Source organism: Naumovozyma dairenensis, chromosome 2, assembly GCF_000227115.2.
Source record: "Naumovozyma dairenensis CBS 421 chromosome 2, complete genome".
Taxonomy (NCBI): domain Eukaryota; kingdom Fungi; phylum Ascomycota; class Saccharomycetes; order Saccharomycetales; family Saccharomycetaceae; genus Naumovozyma; species Naumovozyma dairenensis.
The window spans coordinates 739,553-764,368 of NC_016480.1; the positions used below are offsets into that span (position 1 = coordinate 739,553).

Here is a 24,816-nt window from a genome sequence, read left to right on the forward strand (position 1 = left end):
ATATTATATTGAAGACTTCTTCGAACTAACCCCTCCGGGTAACGGTTTCCTTCCATGATAATTTTAAAGTTAAAAAGCAAACAGAAGTCTTGGCATTTTACAGCTGCCATGAGTGACTTATGTAAAATAAAACAGGTGCAAGTTGCCTAGATTGATAACGTCTGGTCTAAAGCAATTAACGTGTAATACATGTAATACATAACGTGGTACTTCCGATACGTCTACTTTTATACATTCTTTGTTCAAAAACTTGTTTGTCTATAAAACTCCATGTCCACAGAGAATTCAACATACAAAGAGGTAAACAACAAAAGCCGCTAATGCGAAAAATACGTAAATTTGAAATTTATAACAAAAATGAAGAAAGCAGCCCCTGTTACATAACCAGTTCTATAGAATACGACCACAATTAACAGAAAACAAAACAAAATAAAATATATTAACCAACTAGTTAAGAAAAGCAATTCTACCTTATCATATTTGCACGACCATATAAATAAAGGAAAACAGACAAGAGAAACAATAACTTTTTTTGTACAATGAGGTTATTGTCATGGGCACCAATATGGCTGGTCGTTGTAACTTTATTAAACTTTCCACTCGCTAATGCAGATAATAACGAATTTATACCAAAAGTAACGAAAACTTCATCCAAAAGTTCATTCAATATCGAACCATTCGATGATTCTACAACCATTTTAAAATTAGAAGATTCTAATTTGTTCAGATCTGAAAATAATGGTGAATCTTGGAATCCCATCAAAGAAATCAAAGATAAAGTTTATTGGGTACATGTAGACGAATTCAATTCTCATGATAGAGCATTCGCATATTCTGAAAGTGATAAAACTAATATAATCTACATTACTGAAGATCAAGGTAAAACTTGGAAATCATCAAAAGTACCAATGGATTCTAAGAAAACTTCAATTCATGGTTGTCATGTTTTAACTCACCCAACTAATAAGAATTATCTGATCGCTAGATGTACCGCCTGTGATGCAAGCGCCTCTTCAAAAACACTTAAGGGGAAATATACCTCGAATACTAGATGTGAAACAATCACATTTTTGTCTCAAAATCTTGGGAAATCATATAATAAAGTGGAACCACCTTCAATCAAAAAAATCGAATCAACTATTAGTACAGAAACTATATGTAGGTTTATGAGAAATACGAAAAACTCTCAATTAGGTGACTCAGATGCAACTGTAGTATGTTCATACGATATAATAGAACAACCAAAAAATTCACCTATTATCAAGACAACTAGTTCCTTTTTCACCACTATTGATGGAGGGAAAACCATTAAACAATATGATATTTTTAAAGATAAGGCTATTAGCAGTTATGCAATTAAGAAATCTAACATTGTTGTCCTCACTCAAGAGGACAAATACAATAGACATTCTGCTAAGAAATTATGGGTTTCAAAAGATGGTATATCTTTCAAAGAAGCATATCTACCTACACAATTGAGATACACTGTAGCAGGAATGATTAAAGAGGATGATTTTGGGAAAATTATCTTACCAATTAGAAGACAACAAAGTGCCACCACTGACGATGATACTTCGACTGTTGCTGAAATGTTAGTATCAGATTCTACTGGTTTGAAATTTACTCCTTTTGATTGGGTACCTCAAGATACTCAAGGTTGGGCTAATCTTTACATGCCAAAAGAATTGAAAGGAACTATGATTGGTACCTTCGCCTCCATGATGAGAAGATTTGGTAGAAAACATAAAGGATCTTCAAATTCAACTGATGAAAGAGGTGTTACTAAAATAACTGTTGATAATGGGAAAACTTGGTCAAATCTTAAAGTGGTAGATCCAGCTAATAAAGACTCATATCCTTGTAACATCGATGACGTGGAACATTGTTCATTACAAATTTTGTCACCATTCCAAACTGACGCTGAACCATCCCCAGGTATCTTAATTAGAATCGGTTACGTAAGTGACGGAAATTCTTTAGAAATCCTTGATAACAAAACATTCATTTCCACAGATGGTGGATTAACATGGAGAATGATCTTCGATTATCCTGTTATATACGCCATAGGTGATTCTGCTAATATCATTGTAGCAGTACCATTCGACCCTAACGAAGATAATGATCCTGAATCTGAATTTTATTATTCATTAGATCAAGGTGAAACTTGGAATGAATATCAACTAGAAGAACCTATTATTCCATTGGAAATTGTTTCAACAACCCCTGACGGATCAGGATTAAATTTCATTATCAATGGGTTTTTGGTTACAGCAAACCCATTTGATGAAAACGGTACTGGTAACTTTATTTATGCCATTGATTTTTCAGAATTATATGATAAGAAACTTTGTACAAAGGATGATTTTGAACAATGGTACCTAGGTAATGGGAATTGTATTAATGGAGCTAAATATAGTTATCCAAGAAGGAAACAAAACTCGAAATGTATAGCTAGGAAACTTTTTGAAGATTTAGAATTGACTGAACAAGTTTGTGATGAATGTACAAATGCTGATTATGAATGTTCTTTTGAATTTATCAAAGATAACGAAGGTAAATGTGTCCCCGATTACAACTTATTAACTATGTCTGGAGCATGTTCCGCAACCAAAAAGGATACTTTGAAAATAGCTCCTATGCAATTAATAACGGGCGATAAATGTAAGAAACCTTTAGATATTTCTCCAGTTGATGTCAGTTGTGAAGATGTTCCAAATAGAGGAGGTTCACCGAACAAGGGTAAAGGTGAATTAATTAGAGTGACTGAAAATACTTTTGGTTCCAGAGTGACTTTCTACCAATATTTCGATACATATTCCGATGAATCTTTGATAATTGGAGATGCTCATCATAATTACTTTATTTCTCATGATAGTGGACAAACGGTAACCAAAATCGAATCTATGGATCAAAAAATAATTGAAGTAGTCTTTAATACTTACTTCAATTCTTCAGCCTACTTATTCGGCGATGGTGGGAATCTTTTTGTCACAAATGATGGTGGCCATACCATTACATCTACCAAACTGCCAGAAGGTGTCCAACTAGGTTTCCCATTAGATTTCCATAGTAAAGATCCAAACACATTCATATACTATGGTGGTAAAAACTGTGATTCCATCTTAAGTAAAGAATGTCATGCCGTGGCCTACATTACTAGAGATGGTGGGAAAACATTTACTGAGTTATTAGATAATACAATCCATTGCGAGTTTGCTGGATCTCAATATGAGCATCCATCTGACGAAAATTTGATTATTTGTCAAGTTAAAGAAAAAGGTTTCACGAAACGTTCCTTAGTTTCTAGTACTGATTACTTCAAGAACAATAAAGAGATAATCTTCGATGATATTTTGGGATATATGTCCAGTGGTAAATTTAGCATAGTCGCAGTAACACATGGGGAAAACGAATTAAGAGCATACGTCACTTTAGATGGTAAAGAATTTGCTGAAGCAAAATTGCCGAAAGATTTAGAAAAATTCGAGCAAGAAGCATTTACAGTGTTGAATGGGGATCCATCATCAATATTATTGCATTTCTCTACAAACCATGCGTTCGATAAGGGTTTTGGAAGATTATTAAAATCAAATTCTAATGGTACATCATTTGTTACCTTAGAACCGGGCGTCAACAGAGTTAATTCAGGATTAGTAGATTTCGAGAAAATTCAAGGATTAGAAGGTGTGATGGTCATTAACGTAGTTGATAATATGGATGATGTAAGGACGAAGAACGCCGATAAGAAACTAAAAACTAAGATAACCTTCAACGATGGTTCAGATTGGACATTTTTGAAACCACCTGCCAGAGACTCTGAAGGTAAGAAATATAACTGTAAGTCTAATTCATTAAGTTCCTGTTCTTTGAATTTGCATGGCTATACTGATCGTACGGATATACGTGACACTTATTCTTCTGGATCAGCAATAGGTTATATGTTTGCAGTAGGTAATGTTGGAGAATCCTTACTTCCATATGATGAATGTTCCACATTCTTGACGATAGATGGTGGCGCTACGTGGAAGGAAGTGAGAAAGGGTCCATATCAATGGGAGTATGGTGATCATGGCGGTATTTTGGTTTTAGTTCCAGATAAGAAGGCAAGTGATACAATCTCCTTTTCGATTGATTCAGGGAAAACTTGGGTCGATTATAAATTCACTGATGCTAAAGTCACCATTAGCGACATTGTTACAGTACCACAAGATTCTGCTATGAGATTTTTATTAATCGGTGCTTCACCTTCTGTAAAGGGAAGTTCTGCAAAAACGTTTACAATTGACTTTACTGGAATTTTCCCGAGACAGTGTATTTTCGATTTCAATAATCAAGATTCCGATGATTTTAGTTATTTCAAAGTCAACCCTTCCAGGGCAGAATGTCTATTCGGTCATCAAAAGGAATATTTGAAAAAGATTCATAATAATTGCTTCATTGGAAATGTTCCATTAGCTGACTATTCAAGAATTACCAAGAATTGTTCTTGTATTAGAGCTGATTTCGAGTGTGATTATAACTTTTATAAAGCAAAAGATGGAACTTGCAAGCTGGTAGAAGGATTAGATCCAATTGACCCATCTGATGTTTGTAAAATTAACCAAGACTTGATTGAGTTTTCCGAACCAACTGGTTACAGGAAAATTCCCTTGTCTACCTGTCAAGGCGGGTTACGTCTCGATGCTTCATCTGACCTATACCCATGTCCTGGTAAAGAAAAGCAATTCAATCAGAAGTACGGTGTAGGTGCCCTTCATTTCATTCTAATATTTGGAATTCCATTCCTTACATTTGTTGGGATTGCATGGTTCATTTATATAAATGGTATTAGAAGAAACGGTGGATTTTCAAGATTTGGAGAAATTAGATTGGGTGATGACGAATTGATCGAAAACAACAACACAGATAAAGTGGTTAATTATATCCTGAAAGGTGGAATGTTCGTTTTTTCAGGGCTCTTCTCTCGTTTCCAAAAAGTGAAACATTCCTTTAACGAGATTCTAACTAGATTCAGAGAAAGATCAGGAAGAGGTGGACCATCTTATTCATCTCTGCTGCATGACCAATTCTTGGATGAAGCCGATGATTTATTAGCTGGTCATGATGAAGATGCAAATGACTTATCGAGTTTTGCCGATCATGATAGCAATTTTGATATAGACGATGAAGGTAGTTTCACTCCGGGACTTGAACCTGAACATGCTCCATACGCAGATGAGCCTGCTTCAACCACAAACACAGGTGATGCACAATCACCAGGACCAGTTGTTCCTAGTAGTAATGATGAGGAATCACTGTAAATAATTCAGTAAACAAATATGCATCTCTAAAAATATAGATAGTCTTATTATTTATGTATATATGTTAGGTTATTATGAGTTTAAGTTTCTCTGTACTTACATATACATCTTGCCCGTTCAATATACACTAGAGAAAAAAGACACACATCTATTGTTATATATGACTTTTGGTTCGTCCTCATCGAGTGTATTTTAATAGTATTTTGAGCTTTCCTTCCATTAACGGAAATGATAAAAATCAGTCTTAAATCGTCAATCTTGGAAAACCTCTTCCTAACCTGAAGAGTATATTCGATATCGAACATAGCAACCACGAAACAAGGACAAAGATAATGGCCAATACAAAATGCAAAAAGCACTTCAAGGAATGGCAATATTTTAAGCTGCAAATGTATGTTTTCAGCCTTTGAATGCAAGAAATATCAAAACTCATTCTCCTGTAAAGAATTGCAGTTACTAACCTTCACTACTTTTTAAAGAACAACGCAAAATGACGACATAGATAAGGAAAATATCATTGACAGCATAACTTGGAGACAATGGCTAATGAATGCGCTTAAACGTTCTTATGGTATATTCGGAGAAGGCTTGGAGTACTCTCTAATCCATCAAGATGACAAAATTGCATATGTAAGAGTATCTCATCATGACAAAGATGTATTCTCATCGTCCATTGCGACTTATATTTCCACTGATGAATTGATTGGCTCACCATTAATAGTCCAGATACTACAAGAAACTTCAAACTTGGAAAGTCTAGATATATCGAGTGATGATCAATTATGGCTCAAGAAGGTTATTGAAGAAAACGAAGAGGATACCGCATGTAATTGACAACAGCAATGATATTATAAAAACCTACGCTAATTTTAAAGTGACTATTTTTTTCTTTCCTAGCATATATATTCATTTTGATATGTCATTCTCTATATAAAAAGAACTATTAAAGAATATTTAATTTGATTCAGGTTGCTGTGCAGTCTTAAAATTAGAGCCACTGGAAAAATCCACATGATGCATCAGGATTATTCAAATCACCCCTTGGTTTTTTGCAAATCCAAAATCTTTTCCCTGGATTCGAACTCGTTTTAGAGGTCCTCAAAATAGATTCTTCTCCATGCTTACATAATGGAGGCTTTCCAAATAAATCCTTTATTGAAGAAGAACGGCCTGACACTTTATGTGATGAACACAATGATGGTTGAGATTTATTGTTCCCGCTAGTTAATAAATCTGCCTCTGAGCTGACGTCAGATTCACTGGACCTATGCATTGATGGCACTGGACTGCTAGCTGTTCTGCTGCTAATGCTAGCGTCGTCACTATATGGTTTCTTTTGAGGTATGGATGACGTGAAAAAGCTTTCAATTGTTTTGGATCTGGGTGTTGATTTTTTTAAAGGTTTTATTTTCTTCTGGGAAGGAGTACTTTCAAGTGTAACTGATGGTTTCCTTTTAGGGTTGTTATTTCTTTTGGCAAACATATCTAGAATATTATGGTTCAGTAAGTCAAATTTAAACCTTGCTTCGAATCTAGGGATTAAAGTGTAGTCAATATCATCGGGTACCTGCAAGAAAGTACAATCAATGTCAGTAAAGACAGGACAATGATCTGAGCCATTAACAGATGGTAAAATGTCTGCTTCTATGACGGCCTTCCCCAAGTTGCTTGTCATAAGTATGTAATCAACTCTTGAACCGTAGTTGACCGGTCTATAATTTTTCAAGGTATTCCATACGGTATACATTTTCAATCTGTTCCTTGATTGTTTCATTCTCGTAGTGTCGACGAGGAACCCTGTTTGAGCCAATTCAGGCACTATTGAATCCGTCAACATCTGATTTAATAAACGTCTATATGGTACATCTGGATTCAATATAAAATTTCGACACGATTCTTGATATTCGGCTTCAATCTCAATACCTGTAGTTTCATTCTTGATTGAGATTCCACCGACCTCTAAAGCCTCTGCATGATCTATCAAATCTCTACAAACGTTGACGTCCCCCATTAACACAACTTCTTTTCCTAAATGATGCAAATTCTCTATTCTTTTGAACAACACTCGTAGAAACTTCATCCTAAACAACTCCCCCTCGAGAGTCCGTGAAGAATTGGCAGGACAATAAACAGATATGACGACAATATTACACGCCAGCTCTACCATAACACATCTACCTTCAGAATCCAAGCTCAAAGCTTCTGATTCATCATCAAATGTGATATTTTCAAACCCGCCAATAGTGTCATTTGATGGTAAATCTCTATATCGTATTTTTTCACCATTTCTGCCTTGCTTTTTGATAGTTAGATATCCTGTTATGCCTTCTTCTGCCTTAGTGACATGTAGTACCTTATATAATGGATGAGTAGGCTCTACTTTCCTAACCCAACAACCCACACCTGCGTAACCTTTTTTTGTTGTCGGTATTGAAATAAATGAATAAAAATCACAAAGTTTACCCCATTTTATAATCGACGAAGTCTCCGTTTTTAACTCTTGGAATGTAATTATATCAGCATCCAAATAACTGAATACTTTGGAAAGATTTTCATTCATTGAAGAAAAGGGATCATAATGGAAAAAAGTCCTTATTGCGTTGACATTGAATGTCAGGAATCGTAAAGAGGTTTCCTTTGAGGACTTAGGGATGCTCATGGGAGTTTGTCGTTTTATGCGTGTTTCTAAGCAAATTTTGGATAAGGTTTCGAAAAAGATTCTATAGTTCTTTTTCGTGATCTTTTGATAGATCTGTTTTAAGAATAGTGAAACGTTCTACGTAGTGTCAGATTACAGTATAAATATATGGGCGCTTAATTAAAGTTGCCGTTCACTCGAGAGATGTTAAGGGAAAACAACACGAAATGCTGTTTCATCGAAGGGGAAGACAGTTATCTTCTGAAATGACATTATATACATTGTTACCTTAGATTATATTATTACACACACTGTAGTATACTTAGATTTGTATTACATTTATATATCTCTAAATTTGGCATGAAAGATTGTGTTAAACTTCTTTCGATTCATCCACTTTACGCCTTCTTAATAAGCCTTTCAGTATGGTTCTCTCTTGCAATAGAATTGTGATAAATAAAATCAAGGCTAATACTATATTAATGAACAGTTGATGGAAATTCTTAACGTGACCGATCATAATCCAGTTAAATGTACTGATGCAAAGTCCCACTATGATGACCACTCTGAAATTGCGGAAATTAACAAATATGGAACCCTTATCTTTGACTAACGTAGAATCTTTCATTGACGATGTTGATATATTTTCTTCACTATTGTATAACTTCTTGTAAAAATTAATGATGAACCAACTACAATAGGTAATTCTTAAAATCATATTGAAGATATTCCCATAAATTAACCCATTAATCGATAAATTTAAGAATTCAATAAGTATCCAACAATTAAGTAAGAAGACACCTGAAAACACCATCATAAAATATGAATGTTTCAAGATTTGATCACCTGTCGCTGTACTTTGAAAGAATGCTTCAAAGATCCCATTCAAAGATAAGAATGGGATATAAAAACAATAAACTCTTATCGTGTCCAACACGGAAGTAGTTGACCATTTAGAACCAATGAGGAATTGTAAAAGGAACGATGAATTTACTGGACCGAAAATGACAATCAACAGAGATAAGTAGAAGTAAAATTTCGTCAAATTAATTAATACTTGCATGGATAGTTTCAGATTTTTGGCAGTTCTGTTTGATAACAGCCTTGCTAGGAATAATCTTAATGATTCTTCAATAGGTGCAAATAATAGCCTTGTAACTAGTGATCCATAGTTTGACAATAATGAGTAAATACCTTGCTCTTCCACGGTACACAAGGAATTAATAATCAATTTATCACCTTCAGTTAACAAATGCTTAAAGCATAATTGAAAATAAACCTTTTTAAAATGTTCCAAGATATCATTTTGAAAATAATAATAATTCTTTGTCATTGTTGACTTATTCTCGTTATAAATTTTAGTTAGTTTCAAACTGAAAGTTTTTGTTTCATGGAAGTTCATTAAATAATCCCAATAGTAACATAACAAAAGAATCAAGGAATGAACTAATTTACCCACTGCAAAAGCTAAGATGGCAATACCTTCTCGTGATACTTCCATGAATTCTTCTTGATCCATCAACTCATTATTATGATGAATCATTGATTTTAATATTGGGTTCCACCAGTTTTTCTCAAATGAAACGACAATAATGAAATTGGTGATACATCCCATGGTAATGGCAAGACTTTCAATTCTTGATCTTGAAGAGTAATTCAACATGAATTGGTTGATGATGAAAAATGGTTCACTCAGTAGTTCCACGATAATACTAATCCATATTAAAAGGATTGATACTTGGAAAAATGGTAAATTAATGAAATAACCATTAATATTCTTATACTGCCATGTAGTCAATACGATGGATAATGGGACACCAATTACGAATGGAATATAAGCGAAATTAACGGCTGTCTGAAGTATTTGTGAATTCTTCGTCTTCTCCACCGAGCTTGTTGTATGGTCTTCAGTGATTCTTAAGGTGGACAGTCTGATTGCTTCTCGACTGAAGAATAAGACAGTATTGACAATAAATTCCAAGAAGGCAGTGATACCGAATATTCTTGGTGATAGAAACCTAACCAGCAAACTGTTCAAAAAAAAAGTTATTAACTTCGTAAATAACTGGCCCAGCATCAAGAAGGTGGCCCCCTTTGTGGACTTTTCAAGGATTTGATCACTTGAAGTGGGCAAATTAATTGTTGTCGTGGAATCCTTCTCGTCCATCGTGGCAATATCGTACGTTAATTGTCAATGAATAAGCTTGAGAGAATCGAGAGTTTTTTGAACTACTTTCTGGAAAGCCACTTGACTAAAATCCTAGAAAGAATATCTCACAAAAAGTAGGGAACTGCTGACTATCTTCGTTACGATCAAAAGCGACAGATTATTACCGTCTACGTGTATCAAAAAACTGGACAAGGCATTGGCGTATTGGCTATCGCAGGCGCGTAAAAATGCATATTAGGGAAAACAAAAATAAAGGAACATAGCTATATTCCAAGACACTAGTCTAGAATATCTGGAAAGGGAAGAGTTGTACCTACAAACCATCGCTCAATAAATATTAGGTTATCAGATTCATCTATACTGGTACACCAAACAAAATACGTATCAATACTACTACTTGTAAGAGCAATGCCTTCTAACAATAATGGGGAAAATATCAACGCTGATGTCAATCCTAATATCAGCGATCATACATTAGCGCACGGGCATGACTTCCATGAATTCAGAGAACAAGACAGATGGCTTCCTATCAATAATGTGGCAAGGTTAATGAAAAATACGTTGCCGGGGTCAGCAAAGGTCTCGAAAGATGCCAAGGAATGTATGCAAGAATGTGTCAGTGAGTTTATATCTTTCGTTACAAGTGAAGCAAGCGATAGGTGTGCTAATGATAAGAGGAAAACAATAAATGGTGAAGATATACTGATATCTCTTCATGCATTGGGTTTTGAAAATTACGCTGAAGTATTAAAGATATATCTTGCCAAATACCGACAACAACAGGCGTTGAAACAACAACAACAAGATGATGATGATGCTGAACAAGAACAACAGCCGTCAACCGCTTTTACTAGTTGATTCTGGGCTCAATCACTTCTACCCCTGTCAATAAATGTCCTACTTTTTGTATTATGATTATCATATTATATAGTTTATTCTTATTCATTCAAGACACAGTCTTCCTAACCTAAAAAGCACTATTGCATGGAAACACTCTGCCAAAATTGATCTTAATATCCGCATAAAATGTTTTTAGTTAACGTTACAAATATTTCCTGTTATCTAATCTTATTTGTAAAGAAAAAGGAACGGTTTTGTTATTCTTAAGACTCTAGGCGATTTGCAAGTCTATCATTTGTATGTGGCCCTATTTGCATATCTGTGGTTAACTTGCAATGATCTTTCTTGACTATTGATCTCAACTATAAAGGATTCATATTGATTTACATATATTCTGCAATTGAACTAGTGACGTTACTCAAACTTACATAATAAAAGATAGTCCGAGATTAGCGTCACAACAAACATGAAGGGAGAATACAACCATGAATTCGACGGGTGTTAAACATGTTTTTTTGATCGTGGATGGATCTTCCAGTTTCCTAATTCGAAGATATAGAGCAACCAACTTACCTTGGTTCACCACCGTTAACATTACATATATATTAATATTATTATGGAGTAATATTGCTCTTACCGGTTAGGAACCCCGTGCACCACACCCGAAAAAGGCTCTACTGTGTCTTACACTCACTTGCAAAAAGAAGTTCCAGTTGCCACCCTTATATATATCTAATTAGAAACTCGATTTATTTCAATACCAGATTCCAAGACTGGCTGAAAAACGATCATAACCAAGAAATAACCAATATATTAGTTGTGCATCACAGCATTATATTTTGTTCTTGACCTATCTCGACCAAAACAACAAATATCAGAGTAGGGAAAATGCTGAGGAATAAAGGTTCAGCGCAGATAACATTAAGAAGACTATTCAAAGGTACCAAATGCTATACTCATGGAAGTAATCATGCATTAGTATCGCCACTGTTAAGCAATGTATCCACAATAAACAGACCAAGGTGGGCAAGTACCGTGTCTTCCGAATCACATAGATTCCCTCTAAATGAATTCTACAACCATCTTTCAACAAATTATAAAGGAAATTCTGCATTTCTACTGGATCAGACCTCCAAATTCACCTCAATATTGGCTAAAGATGATTCAAGTAAAGATATATCGAAAATTCCGAGTGATAAAAATGATAAGAAACCAGAAAATAGGATCGAACAACCTGAAAACGAAAAGGACCAAGAAGAAGATAATATACCATCAAAGAAACAAGATAATGGCGATGCTAAGGATAGTATAGATAGCAGCGAAAGTATAACTCGTAATTCAAAATCCGGATCAGCATCTTCACCTCCAGGTAACAACAATAACACTCCAGATGACCCTCCACCACCACCACACTCATCATCATCCAGTGATTCATATAGTACTGCTCCAGGTATACCAGATGTATATCCTGAAATGTTAGCATTACCTATCTCAAGAAGGCCTCTTTTCCCAGGGTTCTATAAAGCAGTAGTGATATCAGACCCTAACGTAATGAAAGCGATTAAAGAAATGCTCGAACGTCAACAACCATATTTGGGTGCATTCATGTTGAAGGACTCAGAATCAGACATCGACATTATTGAAAATAGAGATCAAGTTCATCCAGTAGGTGTTCTAGCCCAGATCACTAGTGCGTTTCCAAGTAAAGATGAAAAGACTGGGAAGGAAACTATGACTGCCTTATTGTATCCTCATAAGAGAATTAAATTAGATGACCTTGTGATACCGGAAAAACATCCATCTCCATCTGTACCAATTACACCAAAATTAGAAGATATTGTAGTCGAGAAAATTGTGGATAATGAAATCGCAGAACAACCTAAAATTACGGGCGACGTTGTTGATAACGCAGACGGATCTCAAATAGAAAAGCAAAATAAGGAAAAGCAAGAAAGTGTAGTACAAAAAGAGGAAGGAGAAGAAGAATTCGAGAGTGATGATATAAGTGAAGAGGAACTACAAAAATTACAAGAAGAAGATTTGAATCCAACTGAATTTTTAAAGGCTTACAATGTATCACTAGTTAACGTCTCCAATTTAGAAGATGAACCATTTGATAGGAAATCACCAGTTATTAATGCCTTAACTTCAGAAATCTTAAAAGTTTTCAAAGAAATCTCACAATTGAATACCATGTTTAGAGAACAAATTGCAACTTTCTCAGCATCGATTCAATCTGCTACTACAAACATATTCGAAGAACCTGCAAGATTAGCTGATTTCGCGGCAGCTGTCTCCGCTGGTGAAGAAGATGAATTACAAGATATATTATCATCATTAAATATTGAACAACGTCTTGAAAAATCTTTATTGGTCCTTAAGAAAGAATTAATGAACGCCGAGTTACAAAACAAGATATCGAAAGATGTAGAGACAAAAATTCAGAAAAGGCAACGAGAATATTACCTAATGGAACAACTAAAAGGTATCAAGAGAGAATTAGGTATAGATGATGGAAGAGATAAATTAATCGAAACATATAAGAAAAGAGTTGAAAAATTACAATTACCGGATAATGTTCAAAAAATATTTGATGAAGAGGTTACGAAATTGGCTACTTTGGAAACATCAATGTCGGAATTCGGTGTCATTAGAAACTATTTGGATTGGATCACTTCATTACCTTGGGGTATAACATCAAAGGAACAATATTCTATCCCGAGAGCAAGAAAGATCTTAGATGAAGACCATTACGGTATGAAAGATGTTAAGGATCGTATTTTGGAATTCATTGCCGTTGGGAAATTATTGGGTAAAGTTGATGGTAAAATTATCTGTTTCGTGGGCCCACCTGGTGTGGGTAAGACCTCCATAGGTAAATCTATTGCAAGAGCTTTAAATCGTCAATTTTTTAGGTTTTCAGTTGGTGGTATGACGGATGTTGCAGAAATTAAAGGTCACAGAAGGACGTATATAGGTGCTTTACCAGGTAGAGTTATTCAAGCAATGAAGAAATGTCAAACGCAAAATCCATTAATCTTGATTGATGAAATTGATAAAATAGGGCATGGCGGTGTTCATGGTGATCCATCTGCTGCATTATTAGAAGTACTAGACCCAGAACAAAATAATAGTTTTTTGGATAATTACTTAGATATTCCAATGGATCTTTCGAAAGTTCTTTTTGTTTGTACAGCTAACTCACTGGATACAATTCCAAGACCATTATTAGATCGTATGGAAGTCATTGAATTAACTGGTTATGTGGCGGAAGAAAAAGTTAAGATCGCAGAACAATATTTAAGCCCAAGTGCAAAAAAGACCGCAGGTTTACAAAATGCAAATGTTACATTATCTGAAAATGCAGTCGTTGCGTTAATGAAGTACTATTGTAGAGAAAGTGGTGTTAGAAACTTGAAGAAATATATCGAGAAAATCTACCGTAAGGCTGCATTGAATATAGTCAAACAAATAAGTGTAGACGAAAAAGAATCATCAGACACAACGGGTGACAAGAAGGAAACTGTTGTTTCTCAAGACCAAAAAATTGAAGTTGAGAAAACAAAAGAGGATACCGAATCTATGCAAGTCTCAGATGATATTAAAATTGATATTACACCAGATAACTTGAAAGATTATGTTGGGCCCCCAATATATACTACAGATAGACTATACGAAACAACACCACCAGGTGTTGTTATGGGGTTAGCATGGACAAGCATGGGTGGTTGCTCCTTATATGTGGAATCAGTACTTGAACAACCGTTACATAACTGTAAGCACCCAACTTTGGAAAGAACAGGTCAATTGGGGGATGTCATGAAGGAATCGTCACGTTTAGCATACTCTTTTGCTAAAATGTTTTTAGCCAAAAGATACCCTGAAAATAGGTTCTTTGAACAAGCTTCCATTCATTTACATTGTCCTGAAGGTGCCACTCCAAAGGATGGACCTTCTGCAGGCGTTACAATGGCTACTTCATTCCTATCATTAGCATTAAACAGATCCGTTGAACCAACAGTAGCAATGACTGGTGAGTTGACTTTGACAGGTAAAGTTTTACGTATCGGAGGTTTAAGAGAGAAGGCTGTTGCTGCAAAGAGATCAGGAGCTAAGACGATCATCTTCCCTAAGGACAACATGAGTGATTGGGAAGAGCTACCAGAAAATGTTAAGGAAGGTTTAGAACCACTAGCTGCAGACTGGTATGACGATATATTTCAAAAACTTTTCGTATCGGTGAGTACCAAGAAGGGGAATAAGGTTTGGGACTCTGAATTTGCAATCCTTGATGCGAAAAAGAAATTGAGAAAGAGGATGAATAGAAATCTAATAACATCTAAATCCATCTGTAAATATTCTACTTAAAAACATCTAAGTTATAAATAAATTTTGATAATTTCTAATAATTATTATCTACCTTTGTATTTTCTCCATGTAAGTTATAACTTTTCCCTTTTGGGAAAAATGAATTTTGACATTTCACCGAAAGACGTCTCTCGAGAAAACAAAATTAACAATTACAGTTTTTAAAGATCTTTGATTAAGAGGATTGCATTGCATTGACAACAAGCCTTTTGACTTAGTGACTGAAGAAGTAGATAACAGTAAGGAACTGGTATTATAACTATTACTAGGTTTGAAAAGAACTAAACCAAAATGTCCTTAAACAGAAGACGTAGACGTGAAGATAATGAGGATTCTGATGGTGAAAATGAACTTCCACCATCATCACCCCAGCAGCAACCTGAAAGAGCCGCATTTGATCCAGTTTCTTCTCCTATAGGGTCTCCAATGGTTGATGATCCAGAATTGGACGATGACGATGATATGGTTAACCCAGAAGGTCGTGATAACGAAATAGATGAAGATCCTGATCTAGAGGAAATGGAAGAACAAATGAATCAAGTTGACTTAGTAGGCGAAGATATGTATGAAGATTATAGACATGACGCCTCCAAAGACAGGTATGATTTGAATGATGTGGATGATACAGCACAGAGAGAATTATCTGCAAGTGAGCGTCGTCGTATTGATGCTCAATTGAATGAAAGAGATAGACTATTAAGGAATGTTGCCTATATGGATAACGATGACGAAGAACCTGGTAATACTGCACTAGATGAAATGGGTTTACCTGTACAAAGACGTAGACGTAGAAGGCAATATGAAACTTTAGAACATAGTGATGACGATTTGTTAGATGATATGGACATCGATCCTCTAAGAGAAGAGTTAACATTAGAATCCTTAAGTAATATCAAGGCAAATAGTTATTCTGAATGGATTACACAACCAAATGTTGGAAGAACAATTGCAAGAGAATTAAAATCTTTTTTACTAGAGTACACGGATGAAACGGGTAGATCTGTATATGGGGCACGTATTAGAACATTAGGTGAAATGAATTCAGAATCTTTAGAAGTTAACTATAGGCATTTAGCTGAATCTAAAGCTATCTTAGCATTATTCTTAGCGAAATGCCCCGAGGAAATGCTAAAAATATTCGATTTAGTTGCTATGGAAGCTACCGAATTACATTATCCTGATTATGCTCGTATTCATTCTGAAATTCATGTGAGAATATCTGATTTCCCAACTATTCATAGTTTACGTGAACTTCGTGAGTCAAATTTAACTTCGTTAGTACGTGTCACTGGTGTTGTTACAAGAAGAACTGGTGTCTTCCCACAGTTGAAGTATGTGAAATTTAATTGTTTAAAATGTGGTACTATATTAGGTCCGTTTTTCCAAGATTCCAACGAAGAAATAAGAATATCATTCTGTACTAATTGTAAATCTAAAGGGCCTTTTAATGTTAATGGAGAAAAAACTGTGTATAGAAATTATCAAAGAATCACTTTACAGGAAGCTCCAGGTACTGTCCCTGCAGGTCGTTTACCAAGGCATAGAGAAGTTATTCTATTGGCAGATTTAGTTGATGTCTCTAAACCTGGAGAAGAAGTTGAAGTCACAGGTATATACAAGAATAATTACGATGGTAATTTGAATGCTAAGAATGGCTTTCCTGTTTTTGCAACAATTATTGAGGCGAACTCTGTCAGAAGAAGAGAAGGTAATATGTCAAATGAAGGAGAAGAAGGTTTAGATGTCTTTGGCTGGACTGAAGAAGAAGAAAGAGAATTTAGGAAAATTTCTAGAGATCGTGGTATTATTGATAAAATTATTTCTTCTATGGCACCTTCTATCTATGGGCATAGAGATATCAAAACAGCAGTGGCCTGTTCATTATTCGGTGGTGTTCCTAAAAATGTTAACGGGAAGCATTCTATTCGTGGTGACATCAATGTTCTATTATTAGGTGATCCCGGGACGGCTAAGTCGCAAATTTTAAAGTATGTTGAAAAAACTGCTCATAGAGCAGTATTTGCTACTGGTCAAGGTGCATCTGCTGTTGGTTTAACTGCTTCAGTGAGAAAGGATCCAATTACAAGGGAATGGACATTAGAAGGTGGTGCGTTAGTTTTAGCAGATAAGGGGGTATGTTTAATTGATGAATTCGATAAGATGAATGACCAAGATCGTACATCTATTCATGAAGCCATGGAACAACAAAGTATTTCGATTTCTAAAGCTGGTATTGTGACAACGCTTCAAGCACGTTGTTCCATTATTGCTGCTGCCAACCCAAATGGAGGTAGATATAATTCAACTTTACCGTTGGCGCAAAATGTTAGTCTGACAGAGCCGATCCTTTCCAGATTTGATATCCTTTGTGTGGTACGAGATTTAGTAGATGAAGAAGCAGATGAAAGATTGGCAACTTTCGTTGTTGACTCTCATGTCAGATCTCATCCAGAGAACAAGGATGGTGATGATCTGGAAACGACCCAAGCAGGTGAAGATGACGAAGAAGCACAAGAACTTTCCGCTAGACAGAGGAGACTGAAAGTTCAAAGGAAAAAAGAAGAAGAAATCTCTCCAATTCCTCAAGAACTTTTAATGAAATATATACATTACGCAAGGACCAAAGTTCATCCTAAATTACATCAAATGGATATGGATAAAGTTAGTAGGGTATATGCTGATTTAAGAAGAGAAAGTATTTCAACAGGGTCCTTCCCAATTACGGTCCGTCATTTAGAGTCGATTTTAAGAATAGCTGAATCATTTGCAAAAATGAGACTTTCGGAATTCGTATCATCATGGGATCTTGATAGAGCTATTAAAGTTGTTGTTGATTCCTTTGTTGATGCTCAAAAGATTTCCGTTCGTCGTCAACTACATAGATCATTTGCTATTTATACACTTGGACAACATCAGCGGAGGTGATTTTTTCATGTATATTATTTACTTCATTTAGAAGTTTGTATTTTCAAAAGCTTTCGTTACCAGTTCACAGAAAGGATAACTTTTTGAATAAATAGTACATTTTATAAAATTTACGTAGGCTATGAAGAAGGCTCATACAACCACGTTACGGGTCTTATCATGGGCACCTTCAGATTCGTTAATTTTGCTTTTATCGCCAGTTGTTAACAACGTCTCATCATTGAAAATTCTGTAAAGATATTCATTCACATCTTCTTTACAGACCATAATACTGACAGATTTAATTCCAATCCAGATCGGTAAAAGTATGGATTCTTTTTCTTCGTCTCGAGAAACCTCGATGAATGCACAACCTGTAGATAATTTTTCAACTTTGTTCACAAATGCTTGGTCCATATGAAGATTAGTAATATTTTCTAAAGTTGGGAATGGTTCAATTAATAGATATTTTAACATTTTTAATGTAGTGGTAATAATTCTCTCAGATTCCATATGATTTCTCATTATTGGAAGTGCTTCACTGTGGATTCTCCACGGGCAATCAATATCATCTCTTTGATAAACAAATAACTTTACACCAGAGAATACAAGTTTCAATTTTTGATCATTCAACTCAATTATATCCCTTAGAGAAGGGCATACCGTGTATATGACTTTTGATGGTTCACCTGTTGAACTACGCACCAAACATGTATTTTTGTTAAAGCTGTCATCGATTCCATAATAATCCCAGCAAGACGCAAAAGCTTTATGATAGGGATCAATGAAAACGAAAGGTTCATCGATCGCATCTATTGGTAACTTTGTCTTCTTCTTGGGTTTCGTTTCAGGGACAGTATCTTGTTCATTTACTGCAGTAGTACCATTCACATTTTCAGTAGTTGTTTCAGTAGTCACATTGACGACAGCCGCAGGAGAAGAGACGAACGATTTTTCATCTTCTACAGTTTCTTCTATTTTCTCCAAAACTGCAATAAAGAAACCACCGGTATTTTGTTGATGTGGGAACACCCTTATACAATGACTTAGATTGAAATCATTTGCTTCCTCCTCTGTAGGTTGAAACCAAGTATCTTTAGATTTTTCTGCACCTTTGCTTACAATGGACATTGTTCTATCATATACTTCCCATTTTGAAATCCCAGGAGAACTAATTAATCCAGGTAACATTTCTTTACAATCGACCAATTTTATCTTATTACCCCATTTTCTCAATGTTGCAGAAATGACTGCCTCATTTTCGATTGGGCTCAATGAACAAGTGGAATATACAAGTCTGCCACCAGATTTCAATAACTGTATACCTCTATTTAAGATATTCAATTGAACATTGTGTAAACCAAGTGAATTTTGAGTATTCCAATCTTTCCATATATTGACATTTTTCCTTATAGTTCCATCACCTGAACAAGGAACATCACATAATATTCTATCAAATTTCAAATATTCCTTGTTGTGCCTTCCTTTATTACTATCTAATTGAATCTTTGGGAAGAATTGAGCATCATGATTAACAACCATCAAGTTTGCACTGTTCAATCTTTTCAATTGATGGACCAACATATGTGATCTCTTAGAATCAGAGTCATTGGCAACAACAAACCCCGAAGGTTCAGGACCATCCATATGCAATGCTTCAATTAATTGAGCGGTCTTAGACCCAGGAGCAGCACACATATCCAAGACAGTATGATGAGGTTTAACGTCCAATACGATAGGTGGTATCATGGATACAGCTTCTTGTCTTGATATATTACCTACTGCATTTTCTACTACTAAGAATCTTTGAGTTTTGGCAAATTGTGCATTTTTCCGAATCACTATCTTTGGGACATCTAATTGCCACGCTAAATGGTTTGGATACCAAGGTAATACCATTGGTGGTTTAATGGGTTCACCTTCGAATGTAACGTTTGTTAAGTTTGGTAAATGTCTTTCTTTGAATAATTCAAGGACTTCATTTGCATGTTTTCTTGAACCGGTAACTCTAAATGTTACTGGTAATGGAGTTTGACATGCTAATTTGAATTGATCCCATTGTTCGAGAGAAAATAAATTCAAAGATTTATAGTAATTTTCCCATTTGGTGTTTTCTTTAACCAATTCAGACCAATTTCTGTTGGATCTATTATTGTTACGTCCACCACGTTTAAAATTCTTACTTCTACCCATCAAAATTTAAGAATGTTAGTTGTGTATGAGAATGTATTTTTGGAACGTACTAAATTATTAATATCAATGATATTGTCTATATATGTTCTATATCTATTCTTTTTATAAAGTCTGTGTATGTAAAGTTACAAAAAAGATTTTGCGATGACTTTGAATTATTTTTCAATATTTGTTTGGGAAAGACGGATATGGAAATATAACCGCCGAAAAAAAAAATTTCAACCCTGAGATGATGGAATGCTGAAGCTTATTATTTCAATGGATAAGATACTACGTACGTAGTTGATGCTTCACCATATTGCAAAAATATGAATGTAGTCCCTAGATCATTGGTCTTTCTTATCTCTGTTTGTGGTTTACTCATAGGTGCGTATGTATCATATATTCCCTGGATGTGACATATAATTCGTAATTTTAGATATCATTTGCGAAGGCCCCTTACCAATTGTAAATTCTTGATCTTCACCTTCAGTACCGCCATCTGTATAACCTTCCGTTTCAACTTCCTCCTCCTCTTCGTCATCTGTGGACATAGAATTTTTGTTATTTGCTACCAGATAATCCTGTACCCATTTTTCAATCAAAAGTCCCAAAGTGATCAAACTAGACTCATCGAATGAATTGATAAGATGAGGGTATCGTCGAAGACACAGTTGAGTAGCAAAATAATGGACTACTTTCAAATCGATATTTGGTATTAAATCACCTTTAAATAATCCATCTTCTTCATCCCGTAACGAGACATCTTGTAATTCGTCTCTTGTCTTGAACGGTATCGGTACTATGTTACCTATCTTCTCGGCCAATATTTCATCTGCACTAACTTTATGAGTATGGAATTCAGTGACAAGATCACTACAGGCTTCGAATACGTTCCTATCCATGGGCAACGGTTGTTCTTCTATTGATATTGTTCATAACAAATGTCAAACGAGTGAAATAAAAAAAAATATAGTGGTTCCTAAGAACACTTCCCAAACGGTCCATTAAAGGCAGGAAATATCTGGCAACACCGTCCAATTAAAGTAACCCTGAAATATTAACCCCAGGGTTGACCCAAACTTGTACATTTGCCCTAAGAACAGTGCCATCCCGGTCGCCTCCATCACGGGTCACTTTTGCCATCGCTGGATGAAACTCCCCTAATGGCGGTGAAAGCGAGGTCAAAGACCAATTTACATTACCGCGTCGGATGGAAAGGACAGATTTCTCATGTCACCATCAACGAGCAACCCGCAAAGATCGATTGATTGAAAACCAGGACACGTTAACTCAGAGCCCAACCACCTCAGAGGTGGTCCCCCCATAAGGAGAGAACACCCCCGGACAAGCCCTAAAAGACGGCAATTGGAAGACGGTTGAAGCAACAGAACATGGCGCAGAACGAGATAAAATCCCACCCTTTGACTCGCCAACGACGAGACGTGCAATATCCATGTCCGACTGTGAGGAAGTTTCGTTCCCCTGTCAAATATCCCAAAGTATTCGATCCCACTAAAAGCCATGACAGCCTAATTCATGTAGTAAAAGCGTTGGGGACATCGTCAGACATGACTACGTCCTCAGACAAATTGTTGTGAACATCTTGATTGTTGTTCATTTTGTTGTTGTTGTTGAAAGGTTTGAATGTTGTTTTTTAAAGTACTTAATTACTTAGTTACTTCGTTGTTCGTTTGTTACTTAGTTCTATGTCATTACATAAACTACATATGCAGGATATAAGATATCCTTGCCTCTTATATATATCCCTTGGAAGGATCTTGGATCTTCTCAAGACTTTGACTCAACCCCTTGTTTCAGAAAGTATCTAATACTTGACGCAGTTGTTACGACTCTCCCAGAGCTCGTACACACCCTGCAGGATTACGCTATCTAATAGGATAACCCCGTACTGAAGATCTCGATTCAACTCCTTGTTAGTCTAACTAAACACAGGCTAGGAATCCTCTTTGATCTGACGATATACCATCCGCGACCTCAACCACGGATATCCCATATCCGTGACCTCGTCTACGGATACCTAGTATCCGTGACCTCGCCGACGGGTAGTAAAGTCGAATCTTCAAAGTTCACTTCACTACAATTCAAAATCGCGTTAATTTCCACTGATTGAACTGGTTTCAATCTGGAAGATGGTGATTATTCTCCGAGAACACGGTTTGACGATAATGGACGTGCCGTTTGTTCCGATCACAAGCCCTCACACAACGCCTATAAAACTGTTTTTAAAGTCTACTTACAAAGTAAATCGTCATATTCTGCTTTATATTGAAAAGGTAACAGCAATATTAAAGAAAAGATATACGTCGACATATATAAAAATGTATTTAAGATACTATACGCACTCCATCTTTATCTTTATCTTTATCTTTATCTTTATCTTTATCTTTCACCTGCAACCTTAAGTAGTTGCTTGTAAACTGTCTTCTCTTTGTTTCAAGACTAATGGATGGCCAGTAACTCTAAAATATATATCTTTGACATCGTCTGTCATAGATTCGAAATGAGAAGATGCATCATATGATCTAGATAAAAAGATATTATCTTTAGAACCATCTTCCTTTGGTTCAAATATTTCTGCAATACCCATGAACTTTTCTTCAATTGGTCCCAACAATTTGAAAGCTGATTCTAACTCCACGTGAGGTTGACTAGTTTCCACAATGGTGGAAATAATGGCCAAATAATGACCCTTTGAACAAACATTATGAGCAGCTGATACTACAGCGATATAGATATCATTCTTTCTATTAACTTGACTTTGTGGAATAATAATTTGTAAAGAATCAGAATCACCTGCTCCTGGTATTGGATGATTCAAAACACAAATGGCTCTAATAACTTTCTGTCCTGTTGATTTACATTTATCTGGGAAATAAGTTGGATCAGCGATCACTAAAGGAGCTGTGAAGGTTCCCAACTTAGTCTTTACACCTTTAAACTTCTTGGATTCAGCTTCACCATCATACAAGACTTCTTCAATTGGGGTATCTAACATATATGTACCACCATAAATGGCTGATAATCTGGCAAACCCTTGAGGTAATTCTCCTAACCCATACATTGGGTATAAGTATGGTGATTTCCCATAACGAGCAACACTCTGGCAATATAACAAAATTCTTTCAAATGAAGGTCTTGCAATTTGTTGTAAATATTCATCATTGGTCCATAGAGCCATTGCATGACCGATAAATTCCTTAGTGGAATTCCCAAGTCCAAATTTAGCATAAACTTCTTCCATTGTATTCTTGTCGAGATCAAGACCTTGATGAGTATTAAGTTCATCTTCTTTATATGAGCTAATCCATTCTAAAAACTTTTTCATTCTACGTTTTTCAAAAATACCCATCAATGGTGATGAAATGGCTTCATATTCATTAGCTGGAACTTTATAAATCTTTCCTTGTTTAAACACATAGGAACCAGTAACTTGTTTAAAATCCACGTATCTGGTAACATCTGTATGAACCAAAATGTTAGTCAGTTCACCATTAACCATCAAAAATTTAGGAATTAAATCCACATTCCAATCTCTATCTTTACCAAATTTAGCTTCTCTATCTTCTTTAGAGATTGGACTCTTTTTGAACTTATCATATAATTGAGATAATGTAACGGAAGCAGATTCACCACCATAATGATCTTGTTTATCAATATGTAAAACTTTCTTACCATCTACTGATAATAACCCTGAAAGAATACATTCAGTGATACCAGTGCCAAGAACGATAACATCATATTCAGTATCTATAGTTTCTTGATCCATTGTCGTTTTACGCTTCTTAATAGATAAATTTTCGACTCAAAAGTGATGTGTTTTTGAGATTGTAATAATAATCAACAATAATGGACTAAGTTGTTTAATATGATCTACGTGTACGTACGTAGATTGAATATCTTCGTTTATACCCTTTTCTCACTGTGTTCCTATTTTTTGTCCGAATGGGTTTGGTTTTTTTTGCTGCCGACCACATTTTCCCTTATCTTCCCTTCCCGCTTTTGTTAACATTAAAAACAATAACGAAATAGCGAAAAGTATACGTAATCATGAACTCTATTTGATAAAGAAAAAAACAAGAGGGTAACAAATATATATATATATATTTGCATCATCAATAATCGTACTTCAACGTGTATCAAAGAGAGGGAAAGTAGAACATACATTTACATTGTGCACATGAATATCTGGCTTGCAACAAATTCTTTGACAAGGGAGCGAAAAACAATGACATTCTTGATCTAATATATGTACATAGAAAAAGTAATTCAGGTCTACTTATGTTAAGATCTTGATACATTCAGGGCTTAATTTATAAAAGAGGAAAATGTTATCGAACAGGTACCCAACGATTTACTTACTGACTTCTTTTCATCTTCAAAATCTTTATAACTTCCGTGTT

The 24,816-nt window shown here is 35.4% G+C and overlaps 10 protein-coding genes across 10 annotated transcripts; 5 read left to right on the forward strand and 5 right to left on the reverse strand.

The window, feature by feature from the left end:
* Positions 1-539: 539 nt before the first annotated feature.
* Positions 540-5,300, forward strand: PEP1 (type I sorting receptor; the record flags this gene model as incomplete). Its single annotated transcript, XM_003668521.1, has 1 exon — positions 540-5,300. The coding sequence occupies one exon, from the start codon at positions 540-542 to the stop codon at positions 5,298-5,300; it is 4,761 nt and encodes a 1,586-aa protein (XP_003668569.1).
* A 546-nt stretch (positions 5,301-5,846) lies between these two features.
* On the forward strand, positions 5,847-6,134 carry POP8 (ribonuclease P; the record flags this gene model as incomplete). Its single annotated transcript, XM_003668522.1, has 1 exon — positions 5,847-6,134. The coding sequence occupies one exon, from the start codon at positions 5,847-5,849 to the stop codon at positions 6,132-6,134; it is 288 nt and encodes a 95-aa protein (XP_003668570.1).
* Positions 6,135-6,288: 154 nt separating this feature from the next.
* On the reverse strand, positions 6,289-7,959 carry APN2 (DNA-(apurinic or apyrimidinic site) lyase APN2; the record flags this gene model as incomplete). The annotated part of the gene is made up of 1 exon (XM_003668523.1): positions 6,289-7,959. The coding sequence occupies one exon, from the start codon at positions 7,957-7,959 to the stop codon at positions 6,289-6,291; it is 1,671 nt and encodes a 556-aa protein (XP_003668571.1).
* Positions 7,960-8,311: 352 nt separating this feature from the next.
* RFT1 (glycolipid translocation protein) lies at positions 8,312-10,105 on the reverse strand (the record flags this gene model as incomplete). Its single annotated transcript, XM_003668524.1, has 1 exon — positions 8,312-10,105. The coding sequence occupies one exon, from the start codon at positions 10,103-10,105 to the stop codon at positions 8,312-8,314; it is 1,794 nt and encodes a 597-aa protein (XP_003668572.1).
* A 411-nt stretch (positions 10,106-10,516) lies between these two features.
* Positions 10,517-10,966, forward strand: HAP3 (Hap3p; the record flags this gene model as incomplete). The annotated part of the gene is made up of 1 exon (XM_003668525.1): positions 10,517-10,966. The coding sequence occupies one exon, from the start codon at positions 10,517-10,519 to the stop codon at positions 10,964-10,966; it is 450 nt and encodes a 149-aa protein (XP_003668573.1).
* An 870-nt stretch (positions 10,967-11,836) lies between these two features.
* PIM1 (ATP-dependent Lon protease PIM1) lies at positions 11,837-15,316 on the forward strand (the record flags this gene model as incomplete). The annotated part of the gene is made up of 1 exon (XM_003668526.1): positions 11,837-15,316. One exon carries the CDS (start codon positions 11,837-11,839, stop codon positions 15,314-15,316), a length of 3,480 nt encoding a protein of 1,159 aa, XP_003668574.1.
* A 291-nt stretch (positions 15,317-15,607) lies between these two features.
* Positions 15,608-18,241, forward strand: MCM2 (MCM DNA helicase complex subunit MCM2; the record flags this gene model as incomplete). The annotated part of the gene is made up of 1 exon (XM_003668527.1): positions 15,608-18,241. The coding sequence occupies one exon, from the start codon at positions 15,608-15,610 to the stop codon at positions 18,239-18,241; it is 2,634 nt and encodes an 877-aa protein (XP_003668575.1).
* A 132-nt stretch (positions 18,242-18,373) lies between these two features.
* On the reverse strand, positions 18,374-20,413 carry NCL1 (tRNA (cytosine-C5-)-methyltransferase; the record flags this gene model as incomplete). Its single annotated transcript, XM_003668528.1, has 1 exon — positions 18,374-20,413. The coding sequence occupies one exon, from the start codon at positions 20,411-20,413 to the stop codon at positions 18,374-18,376; it is 2,040 nt and encodes a 679-aa protein (XP_003668576.1).
* A 377-nt stretch (positions 20,414-20,790) lies between these two features.
* RRN10 (Rrn10p) lies at positions 20,791-21,297 on the reverse strand (the record flags this gene model as incomplete). The annotated part of the gene is made up of 1 exon (XM_003668529.1): positions 20,791-21,297. The coding sequence occupies one exon, from the start codon at positions 21,295-21,297 to the stop codon at positions 20,791-20,793; it is 507 nt and encodes a 168-aa protein (XP_003668577.1).
* Positions 21,298-22,814: 1,517 nt separating this feature from the next.
* GDI1 (Gdi1p) lies at positions 22,815-24,182 on the reverse strand (the record flags this gene model as incomplete). The annotated part of the gene is made up of 1 exon (XM_003668530.1): positions 22,815-24,182. One exon carries the CDS (start codon positions 24,180-24,182, stop codon positions 22,815-22,817), a length of 1,368 nt encoding a protein of 455 aa, XP_003668578.1.
* Positions 24,183-24,816: the final 634 nt, after the last annotated feature.